At 46.5% G+C, this 12156-nt stretch overlaps 1 protein-coding gene across 1 annotated transcript in view; it reads left to right on the top strand.

Annotated features, from left to right (window-relative positions):
* LOC115793663 (echinoderm microtubule-associated protein-like 6) overlaps nucleotides 1-12156 on the top strand; it is an 80853-nt gene that overhangs the window by 41228 nt on the left and 27469 nt on the right. The window contains exons 12-17 of the mRNA XM_030748737.1: nucleotides 2717-2926; nucleotides 3013-3180; nucleotides 3930-4036; nucleotides 9385-9503; nucleotides 9846-10032; nucleotides 10495-10600. Coding sequence (XP_030604597.1) covers nucleotides 2717-2926; nucleotides 3013-3180; nucleotides 3930-4036; nucleotides 9385-9503; nucleotides 9846-10032; nucleotides 10495-10600 — 897 coding nt within the window. The remainder of the gene's footprint in view (nucleotides 1-2716; nucleotides 2927-3012; nucleotides 3181-3929; nucleotides 4037-9384; nucleotides 9504-9845; nucleotides 10033-10494; nucleotides 10601-12156) is intronic.

Genomic DNA, 12156 nt, shown 5'->3' with positions numbered 1-12156 from the left:
CTTTTTGAATGTGCTGTCAGGCTGTTTTTGCAAACTGCTGAATATAAAAAACAAAGTTGGAGCCATGTCAGCATCCTTTGTTTGGAACAAGCTGTTTTAGCTCCTCCCCCTGTAAGGTAACTTTCTTCTAATTGGTTACACTTACAAACAGAAATGAGTGGAGCTTCTGTGCCAGAGATGATTACCCCTCTCTGTGACATCATCCAGGTCCAGAACAAGCCTGAGCGTTTGGCTCACAGGGATTACTTATTACTCTGACCTCATTATTAGAGACTTTGAGCATGTTTAGTATGAACATCCACCAGTGGAACAGGGGAAGCAGAATAGATCCACTTTAGGTAATCTATCAGTCTGCAGCCATTTTTATGAATTACAGGATAATTACATTTTTATTGGATTATATAAAAATGTAAACATCAAAATCACCGACACGTATTCACGCATAAGAAATGAAAAATCAAATTGTCAGAATAAATTCAATTTTTTATATTTAAGAAATTAAATGAAATAAATTTTTTAATAATCCATCCTCAGAATGATCTGTATGAATGATTCAGCATCTAAAGTTTTAGGATGCTCGATTTAACATATAAAAATAACAAAGAAGAAGGTCCGAACACCAAGACGAGCTTCGGCACATCACCGCGACTGCAAACAGGAAGAAGTCACACCTCTGAGGACTGAAAAGCAGTCTTTAAATACATTTGCTGCTGATGTCTGAGAAAAACTGCATCATTTTGAGAGGCGGTTATAAAAAGCGCTGCACAGCCCTGTGAAGCCTTCAAACAGCCTCAGTGTTTAATGAGCTGCTGTATAAATAAACTGGCTTCACTCTGATGCGTCTCTGTGGGTCTTACTAACTTTGGACTCTCCATCTTCATCATCGAGATCTGACCATCAGAAACACTTGCCATCCTCTTTTTCCTGACAGTTTACAGGAGAAATGTTTAAGCTTCACTGGCGGACGTCCTGGTAAAGGGGCCAAAGTACACTGATGGCAGTTTTATTACTCGCAGTGTAGTCATTACTCACGGCTCAGTGCAGGGCTGGGTCTTATGGGAGGGCCTGAGGTGGCACTGCCGCCTCAAATTGATTCTATTTCATTCGTCCTCACTGGCAGAGACGGTATGAAGTACCTGGATACCCATCGTCTGCATGTGCAGAGGTCCATGCACGAAAACAAAGTCACACCTGCCCTCGGTGATGTCAGCAAGTGTTTCTTGTTCTGTCCTTTCACTGGCCTCACAGCTTTGGCTCGATGGTTCAGTGTTTCCTGACCTGTGATCACTTCGCTGGCCTGTTGGTGTTTTTCAGCGCTGCTACTTTTGCCTGTCGGCTCAGTGTTTCTCGCTCTGCCACTTCGCTGGTCTTTTAAAGGGCGGCTAATTCTGAACGAGTGCTTGAGTGCTTCTCACTCTGCTTCCACAGTCTGGCAGCGTTACACCTGCTGCTGTTGCTGGATTAAGCTGAAGGGTGCCTGTGCTCAGCTCCCCTTCAGGTACTAAATGCCACCGGCACACCCCAGGGGCTGCCCCTCAGAGCAGGAGGGGGGACTAAACGTAGACACGCTGGCCTCAGAGTTAGCTCAGATTCAGGCCCTTCTCCTCCACCTGCAGCCCAGCAGTCCTCCTGCTGCCTCTGTCACCTGACAGCGGTGACTTGTCCGCTGGTTTTACACGATGGATCAAAATCTGATCTCCAACACCACTGACTGAACTGCAGCCATGACAGAGCCTCCACCATGTTTCACAGATGACTGTAGACACTCACCGTTGGACCTCTCCTGGCCTGCTGCTCCACACATGCTGAAAACATGTTGAACTAAAAACATCAAGTTTTCACTGATTTCAGTGCAGTTCTTGTGTCATGTGGCAGACCCCAGCCTTTCCCCCCCTGTCTCCCTTCCTTAAGGAGCCTCCCGACAGCCGCCCTTCCCCTGAGACCACTTCTGACGAGGCTTCAGTGAACAGCAGATGATCAGCTGAAGGTCCAGATGCTCCTCTGAAAAAGCCTCAAATCAGAAGGGCCTGACTCTGTGATATAACTCACAAACGCTCAGCTTAAAGCAGATTTTTAAATCATTAAATATGGATGTCGGTCTCAAAAATCCCACATCGATCTGGCTCTAATTAGAGGTGCTTTTTTTTGCCAACGTTTGAACAGATTATAGAGTAAAATGAGACGCTAACCTCTGCACACTAACAGTGCAGGTGTTAGCCACGTAGCTAACACTGGTGTCTCAGCACTGCACAAAACATTTTTAATGATTCTTTCAAAAGTAAAAATGCTTCTTAGAGATCTGCAGGCAGCTTCTGCGTTTCTGTCCCAATGTTTGTGATTCACATGCTGTCCTCATGTCACCCTCTGCTCCTTTAGCCTGATGTCCAGCAGTGGGCTTTAAGCCTGTCTGCTGCATATATTCATGAAGAACCTGTGAAGTGTCAGAGAAAAGAGGACAAGGCTTCAACACTAAAATTCAAAACAGGCATAAACTCGTCCACCGTCAGCATCGGCTCCGAATCCAGAGATGAAAATCTGCAGCATGAACACGTTTCTGTATCTGCTTCTGTCTGAGCCGAGGCGTCGGTATCGATAAGAATCTGTGGAGCTGCTGTTTATCGTTTCCATCAGCAGAGAGATAAACCGGGGCGTGTTAATATATGGAAATTAACTTTATTGTTTACTTTTCACTTCTTTCTTCTCTTTCCTCCTGCAGTGGGGAAGCCAGTCAGTAAGGAGGAGGTCAAAGGTCAGCGCTGGGCCTCCTGGAGCGGCGTCCTGGGCTCAGAGGTCAGCGGCATCTGGCCTAAATACGCCGGTCAAACTGAGATCAATGCCGTGGACGCCAACCCCTCCGCCGCCGTGCTCGTCACCGGCGATGACCTCGGTCTCGTGAAGCTCTTCCGCTTCCCCTGCCCGAGGAAAGGTCTCCGTTACCTTCATCCCTCTGCCCGAGTTTTCCTTCCTTCAGTTGTTCTGTTATATAATTGTGTGTCATGCGTTTCCTCCAAGGAGCCAAATTTAAGAAGTACATCGGCCACTCGGCCCACGTCACCAACGTACGCTGGTCACATGACCTGCAGTGGGTGCTGACCACAGGTGGGGCCGACCACGCCCTCTTCCAGTGGAGGTTTCTACCCGAGTCGGTGATGAACGGAGGCCTGGATGCCAACGTCCAAGGTACATATGAGAGGAGTCTCACCCTCTGATCAGCATGGATCCCTCAGGGCTTTTATATGTAAAGGGACGTCTTTTATAATCAATATTCAGTGACAGGAAAAAAAGTATTTTCAAGTTAATCTCTAAAATCCTGATGTGTGGAAAAGTTCTTTTCAATGAGCTGTGGCTGGGTGGGATGTGATTCTGTTTTCATGGCTATATTAGGATTATAATGGGTCTCAATAGGCCTTCTTTTGGGAGCTAAATTTGATGTATTAGATGGACTATTGTGGAGCTAAATAATGGCCATGCCTGTCTGAGTAGATTTAGCCCATAAAAATGAAATCATCTGGGTCTCGGTCGGGTCATTCAGGTCGCAGTGAAGAGGAGCACTGATGTGGGGCTTCCTTCAGAGCTTTAGTGGTCTTTGAGTGCTGCCATTTTTCTTAAGTATGCTTCAGAGCTGCAATCGTCCCACGTCTGTAGTTCTGGTAACGACAGGCTGCTAAGGTGAAGCTATGGAGTCTGCTTTTAAAGTGAAATTGGGGCGTGTTGTAGGAGAGTTCCTGATCCTGCAAAGACCTGATCTCCTCGGTGGTTACTCAGGACAGCTGGGAGCGTCTGCTCAGCAGAGCTCAGTAATCAGTAATCAGGTTATCGTGGTTCCAAAGCTGCTGATTGTAACGCTGCCGCAGGTCCTAATCCAGACCCTGGGGTACTCCGTATATAACCTGTGATTATCTCTCATATATTTGTCGTCTCCTCTTCAGACGGCCACGGGGACTCCAACAGCGAGGAGTCGGACAGCGACGTGTCTGACGTCCCGGAGCTCGACTCCGACATCGAGCAGGAGACTCAGATCCACTACGACAGACAGGTATGACCTGCGCGTCGGCGGCCTCGGGCGCTCCACGCCGGCTCCGCCGAGCAGCTGTGAGTGCTTTCGCTGCAGAGTGCGCATCAGTGCATCCTCCTCGTTCTCATTCCCATCAGCCTGCAGGGCTCTGTGTAGTTTCCATGGTGATCGTGAAACGCCTTATCTCCTCTGCCAGCCGCTGCCTGGCACGCGTCCCCGCCGCTACCGTTCACAGGGCGCCGCCAGCGTCGCAGCAATATGCTGTTTGTAGATAGAGCTCAGAGTGCTGAGAGGAGAGTGTGTGTGTGTGTGTGTGTGTGTGTGTGTGTGTGTGTGTGTGTGTGTGTGTGTGTGTTTAGACTTAGTCTCTGGCTCCAAAGTTTAATTAGATGGAGCTAGAAAACGTGGATTATTAATATTACTGTATTCCCTCACCGCAGCCTCGCCTGCCTGTCTTCCTTTCCTGTTCCCTTCCCTCCTCTTTCTCACATAATCCTTGCTTCCTTCTTTCCTCCCTTTTCCTTTTCCTAAATATCTCCACACTTGGTTTTATCCTTGATTTTTTTTCCTCCTGCTTCTTATCTCTGTTTCTTCATTCTTGTTGTCCTCCTTCCTTCACTCGGTTGCTGTTTTTCGCCCTGTTGGAGGCAGCATGGCTCCAGGGTCCACCACTTTGGGCGGGGGTGGGGGGGCTAATTGTTCTGCTTCACATTAAAGTGGTGTGATCAGCCTGCCTGACAACATGACAGTTTACTGAAGGCTGTCGTCTTTTCTAAGCCTTCTTTTCATAATCTGGGACCCCCTCCAAGGTGCTGCATTAGAGGTTAGATACCCTGGACTCCCCGTCAGCCTTCAGACCTGAAGGACCATTTTGGATGAGCGGTGAAACAACACCTGTAATCTCTTCAGTGTGTCCTCCTGGTAGGATGTGCCTGAAATGGCTCAGCTGGGATGCAGGATGCATCCAAACCACCTCAACTGGCTCCTTTTGATGTGGAGAAGTAGGAGCTCTACTCTGAGCTCCAGCTGAGCTCCTCTCCTCTAAGGGAGAGTCCAGACACCCTTTGGAGGGAGCTCGTTTCCACTGCTTGTATCTGTGATCTCATTCTTTTAGGCATCACTCAGAGCCACAGGTGAGGGTGAGGACGTAGATCTGTTTAACAGACAGCTTCCCTTTCACGCTCAGCTCTGTCTCCACCGCAGCAGACGGGTACAGCGTCCACATCACTGCTGATGCTCCCCTCACTCATGAACAAGACCCTGAGATACTGAAACTCCTCCGCTTGGAGCAGCAGCTCATTCCTGACCTGGAGTGGGCGCTCCACCCTCATTCCCACCGCTTCACACTCAGCTTCAAACCGCCCCAGTGTGCCCAATGAAGCTAAAAGACCAACATCATCAGACCACCAAAGTGGAGACCCTGCACCGCTTGGATCTGCCCATAAATTTGAACTGAATTGTTGACAGAAAGCAGGTCTGGGAGAGTCCAACTCCCACTGGGAACGAGTGTGACTCCCAAAGCACCCTTCACAGGATACTCCGAGGAGCGCGGGAGGTTACCCACCCAGTCCGTGTGGGTAACCTCCCACACACACTCGAATACCTTTGACAGGATAAAAAGTGTCAACTGCATTGTTCCCCATAGATCCTAATACCTGCTAATAGATATTTTGTTGCCAATGAAAATATTATAAATTATATATATTTATGCCTCTTATTAAGAGTGCCGGGCTGATGTACAGCGAACACCTGTGGCTCTTAACGTTTATTTTAAGGCTCAGAGATATGTTGGTTCTTTTGAGGTTGTGACCTGTGGCTGAGACCAGCTAACGAGCACCTCTGACTGCAGGAGACGAGTGAGGAGAAGCTGCTGGCACCGTGAACGAAAGGCTCTTCATTTAAACTAACAGTAATAACCAGTGAAAATGGATTTCCCATAATAAATGCAGTACTGCAAAAATCAGTTATAATAGGCTTCATCGGTTCGTGAAGCTGCTGCTTGATAACTGGCAGGAATGTTTCATAGCTGCCGAGTGGGAAAAGTCTCCCAGTTCTTCCAGTCATAAATTAATTTTCCTTTCTGTTAAATGTCTGCTCCTTTTATTTAATTAGGAAGTAAAAATATTGAATAATCAAATAATCAAATTAAAGGAGCTGTTGGGTTTGATGTTGCAGGAAGAAGAACAGGAAATGTATTTTAATGTTATATTTCAGTGATTTTCACTGTGGGAGTGGAGTCAAAGCGAGGATCGGGATTCCAGTCACAGTTAAACGGGCTGGAACCTGCAGCTCGGATCCACACAGTCTGTAAATGAAAGCAGAGGGAAAGTGGAGCGCCGCCAGTGCTGAACCTCCAGGGAGCAAATCTGTCCCCGTGAAAGTCTCAAAGGCGCCGACTCATCCTCAGCAGGATGATTTACATGAAGAGCGAGCGGGCGTGGTCTCCGCGCTGAGGGTGGAGGCGCTGCAGACGGTGGGGTAATGCTTCTGTCACGATGAAGCCACGACTTCATTTTCTCAGTATAAATCATTTTAAAATGAAAATAATCAGTGAACAAGTCCAAGGAACCCCCCCACACACACACACACACGTATGTCATTATATTATCTATGTAAACAATAGCCCTGGTACTTTTTACTGTGTTTGCTATGCCAGAATTTTATTTAGTTAAATCGATTCCTCTGTTTGCTGTTACTGAACGACACTTTTTATATCATTTATGAGCTCTTCTTGGAGCCAACGATGAATGATGGGTGCTTCCTTCAAGCTGGTCTCACTGATAAAAACGACTGAAAACCACATTTGAAACTAACAAAACAACCAAAGTTGGACAAAATGGCCAAAATCAGATCCTGGGTGAATGCAAACAGATTCTAGAAGGTGCTAAATGACTATAAATGCAGAGTGACCAGGAAAGGTCGCAACATGACACAAAACATCTGCAAGATACACAATCAGAGTGTTTTTTCGGTTTCTCCTTTCCCTCATTCATGTCTCCTCGTCTCCTCTGTCCCCCTGACCGTAACCTGGAAATCGGTCTGCAGACATCATGTTGAAGAACACGATCTGCAGGAGGAGCTGTGATCGAGGATGCACAAGTGTATTTATAACCCTCCTCGTGGCCACAGCTGGAGGATCCACACTGTGGTGGGAGGAGGACTCTTTAAGAAGCTCGTCCTTTTATTCAGGAGCTGTTTCAGTTCTTTATGATCAGCATCATAAATTCTGTATCTCAGCAGGCTGAGATGTGCCTCCAAAGTGGGAGGTCATAAGTTAGTCCCCTCACTGTGTGGGTTATTGTCTTCTTCTCTCGATTTAAAATATTTTCTTAACTTGGTTCTTATCTAAGCGAAGCTCTTGATTTACCTGTCAGTCTACGTTCCTACCTTCACCTGTGGTCGTGAGCTTTGGGGAGCGACTGAAAGAATAAGATCACGAACACAAATGGCAGAAATTAGCTTCCTCTGAAGGGTGGCCGGCCTCTCTCTTAGAGAGAGGGTGAGGAGTGCAGCCATCCGGGAGGGGCTCAGAGTAGAGCCGCTGCTCCTCCACATCGAGAGGAGCCAGTTGAAGTGGTTCAGGTATCTGACTAGGATGCCTCCCTCTTGGGTGAGCTGTTCCCGGCATGTCCTACCAGGAGGAGGCCCTGGGGCAGACCCCGGATTATGCTGGAGAGATTATATCTCTCGGCTGGCCTGGGAACGCCTTGGGTTCCCCCCAGATGAGCTGGTGGAGGTGGCTGGGGAGAGGGAGGTCTGGGCTTTTCTGCTTAGGCTGCTGCCCCGTGACCCAGCCCTGGATAAGAGGAAGAGGATGGATGGATGGATGGATGGATGGTTCTTAATGATATGAAGATGAGCTAAAACAGTTCTTGGATGCAGACTTTCTCTTGTTAGAAAGTCTAACAATGACTTCCAGATGATGTTAGAGAAGTTTGCAGAGCCGACGTCGAGGTCACACCTCGACATCAGAACAACTTTCATTTTGGAAATTTTTTTTCCAACCACGACTAGACATTGAGAAAAGGGCGCCAGCTGAGAGTTATCAAATGTTGAAATGCATGCTGGGAAAATCATGACCGTTCCTGTCGACACAGACCAGCTTCTGAGATCAGCTGTTTGTTCCCACCTGTGTCACCTCTGCGTCCCGTCTGTGTCCCGTCGTCTCTGTGTGCTTCCCGTGCTTTCCATCCCTGTGTGTTTCGCTGCTGTTTCCCGACACAAAGACGCAGCTGTGTAATCGTGTTGTGGTTCATTCATTATGGAGGTTTAGTTCCTCTCTGTGAGACACAGATTGTTCCATAATCCCTCCTCCCATGGCTCTCTGTGTTACACCTCTTATACAGCAACTGGTGATAAACTGAGGCTGAAGCTGGATTTTTATTTTGGAAGTGAGTCGTGTTGCTGCCAGTCTCATATCAGTGCTGGATTATGGTGATGTTATTTATATGTATGCAGCTTTGCAACACTAACACATGCTGCATACTGTCATCCCAAGCCTTAAAGCCTTTATCACTACTGCAGGTTAGATGCTCAGGTTGAATTATATCCTTATTTATGAGGCTATTCTCGGCCTGCTCCCATCTCACTGACCTACATCTATCAGGAAAGTGTGGGATGTCTTTGTTCCCAACACTGATTCCTTCTCTATCCCCTACAGCTTGCACTGAATTAGAGAGAAAAAAAAGGTGTTCAGCTTTGCAGCTTTTTTACATTTGCTGTCTTGTTTTGTCTCTCTTGCTGTTATCAGTCTGTAATTCAGCAGATTGAACAGATTTCAGCCAGAACAGGAGGTTTACACAGGAGGACTTTAGTCCTCAGAGTCACATTTTCCTGGTTAAATAAAGTTTAGATTCAAACAATAAGTCGGTGATGTTTGCATGTTCACGTTTTTTTAACATCTGCAGCAGCATATTTCCTGTGGATGTTGATGCTCTCCAGAGGATCTCCCTTACCTACTGTGCTACAGCCACCCATAAAGGGTGGCTGTAGCACACCCTTTATGGGTAGAGCAGGTCACCTACTGATCGGAAGGTCAGCGGTTCGATTCCTGGCTACTCCAGGCTACATGCCAATGTATCCTTGGGCAAGATACTTAACCCCAAGTTGCTCTCCGACCGTCCTGTCGGAGTATGAATGTGTGTGAATGTTAGTTAATTAAAAAGCACTTAGCTTAGTAGAAACATGCTTGTATGAATGTGAGTGCATGGGTAAATGTAAAACGTGTTGTGTAAGCGCTTTGAGTGCTCTGACTGAGTAGAAAAGTGCTATATAAGAGCTAGTCCATTTACCATTTACCTTACGTTTCCCCCCGCAGCCTCAGCTCACCGGCAGCACCGTGACTCACTGAGCGTTCGCTGTCTCTGCAGGTGTATAAGGAGGACCTGCCTCAGCTGCGACAGCAGAGCAGGGAGAAGAAGCAGCAGGTCGGCTCTCTGAAGAGGCAGAGAGGACCAGACCAAGGCCTCCGACTGCAGTTTGTTCACGGGTAACTCGGTCAGCTTGTTGGTGTCTGAGCACGAGTCCGAGTCAGCTTTGAGCAGGTCGCACCACCACACACTGCTGAAAGTAACCATCATTTATCTCAATGAAACTTTAAGAAGTAAGAAGCCAAACAGACGCATTTCTGCACCGCTGTGTCTGAATTTAGGCACTGACACAGTGAGACAACACTGCCACCATCAGGTCAAACTGCAAATCACAGCAGCATCCTCCACAATGTTAAAAACGTGTCAGATTACCTGTGTGATACAAACGATGCCATATATTACTGCGCAATGTTAAAAAAATACAATAAAAAATAAAACAATCAAAATATTTGTGTGCGCAGTTACCGTGGATACGACTGCAGGAACAACCTGTTTTACACGCAGGGCGGGGAGGTGCTGTACCACGTGGCTGCGGTGGGCGTGGTCTACAACCGTCAGCTGCACAGCCAGCGCTTCTACCTGGGCCACGATGACGACATCCTGAGCCTCAGCATCCACCCGCTGAAGGACTACGCCGCCACCGGGCAGGTGATGCAAACACACACGTGACCTTTGAACGGGATGGTCACGTGACCATCCCGTTCAAAGCTGCGTTTCATTTGGAATAAGTCTCCGTACCTGAGAGGTGTTTGTACCATTTTTCATGGTGATTCCTTCATTGTTTTTAAATGTTCTTTTTATGGTATTTAAAATGATTTGGAGAGTTTGTTTATGAGTTACTTTAATTAAGCACCTTTTTCATTTTTTGTTCTTTTTTCTTATAGAAAACCTTTTAAAGTTTTTCTGTTCTTATTCTTTTAAAGTGAAGATCGAGTAAGTTGTACTTCATCATCCAGGTTTTCTACTGGACACTCCCAGTTGTCATGCCTGTTATTGAGCAGCTTTGAACCACATGACCTCCTGGAAGGTGCCTCATTGGTGGATATTTTTCTCCTGTGTACCTGTGCAGTGGTCTTAATGTTGTGGCTGGTGGGTTTATGCTGTGTGCAGGTGGGGAGGGACCCGGCCGTCCACGTGTGGGACATCCAGACTCTGAAGTGTCTCTCGTTGCTGAAAGGGTTTCATCAGAGAGGAGTGTGCACGCTGGACTTCTCAGGTGATGTTTGTGCGTAAATGAGCACAGACAGAAAATGCACAAGTCTCCAAAGTTTGGTCTGATTCTGACTCAGGTCCCTGAATGCCACATCAGAAACAAACTGTATGTAAAAGATGGATGCTGCTAACATGACGATCAGTGAGGTCCTGTTTTGAATCCTCACCCTGAGCATTTCCACCATCTTGGTGTCTTGAAACCAGGCGTGATGAGTGAGGGGCCAAAGGAGTCGCCCCCTGCTGGGCATTAGAAAGAAGGCAGCGCTAAAGCTCCTCAGTCCCCCTTTTATAGGCACGGCGGGAATTTACTGTATATATCAGCAGAGGTGGCAAAAGTACAGATAATCTGTACTGAAGTACAAGTGCAGGTACCTGTGTTAAAAAATACTCTGGTAAAAGTTAAAGTACTGATTCAACTTCTTTACTCAAGTAAAAGTGTAAAAGTACAGGCTCTGCAATGTACTCAAAGTAAGAAAGTAAAAGTAGCTCTTTGGAGGACGTTTCTTTCTATTTCTGTGCAAAACTAACTGAACCTCCTGCTACATTAATATGATAATAAAATAATATCATTACACTAGAATACAAATTGTTCCAATCTAAATTCTAATGAGTGCACTCAGCTTGAATCTGTTTCATTGGACACGAGCAGTGAAAGCGAATTTAAAAAAGCTCTTTTTGCTGTCGCCTCTGCACCTGAACACAAAGATGAGAATAATCGGGGGTTACAGTGGATTCAATGTGGGGAAAAACCATTTATACTGTCTTTATAGTGACAGCATGCAGTTGGTATAAAGGTGGAATCCAGTGAATGAATCTCAGCAGTACTGCAAACTGAGCTGTTTATCCTGCACTAAACTGCAGCATTTTCATGCAGCCACTGAATAACACAAAGTTAGTGTACCTCAGGTTGTTTTGCAGTCCTTACCTTTAAATCTAACCCCTCTGCTTCCTCTTTCTTCCATCTTTCTCCATCTCTGGGTGAACTTCTCTCTCTGGACCTTCAGCTCAGACACACTGTGTGACAAACTGCACACAAACAGTTTGTGTGTTTGCTGATATTTATATGCCAGCTCCTCTTCATTAGCACTAACTAGATGCTGAAGTACCTTATGGGCATCTGCACTGGTTCTGACCCACTTTGACCCCTGAGTGCTATAAATGATACATAAATTAAATGGTTTTGGCTCCTTCACCTCTTTGTATCCTGTAAGCCCCGATGATGGAGGATCCTCTGATACGCCTGCCTTTTGTCTGTTATTGTTCCTCCATTTATGCTCAGATCGGTTTGATGAAGTATTTGTACTCTTGTTACTTCCCACCTCTGTGTATCACTACTCTGAGAGCTTTAAAGAGCCACAGCAAAGATATTCCCGTCTCAAAAACATAGAAATGGATTAAAACATTTTAATGGAGATAAACGAAACAGAAAGAACTGTAATAAAAATGTAAACGTGCTTCACAGACAATAAGACAGAATTTAAAGCAAACAGAGGAGTTTCTGCTGCTTTGGACTGAGCTGCAACCTGCAGCCGTGATGATGAACGTGCTCGTCCCGCCTGC

Source organism: Archocentrus centrarchus, chromosome 15, assembly GCF_007364275.1.
Source record: "Archocentrus centrarchus isolate MPI-CPG fArcCen1 chromosome 15, fArcCen1, whole genome shotgun sequence".
NCBI lineage: Eukaryota > Metazoa > Chordata > Actinopteri > Cichliformes > Cichlidae > Archocentrus > Archocentrus centrarchus.
The sequence above is the reverse complement of the archived record's forward strand: the minus strand, read 5'-3'. Positions and strand labels throughout refer to the sequence as shown.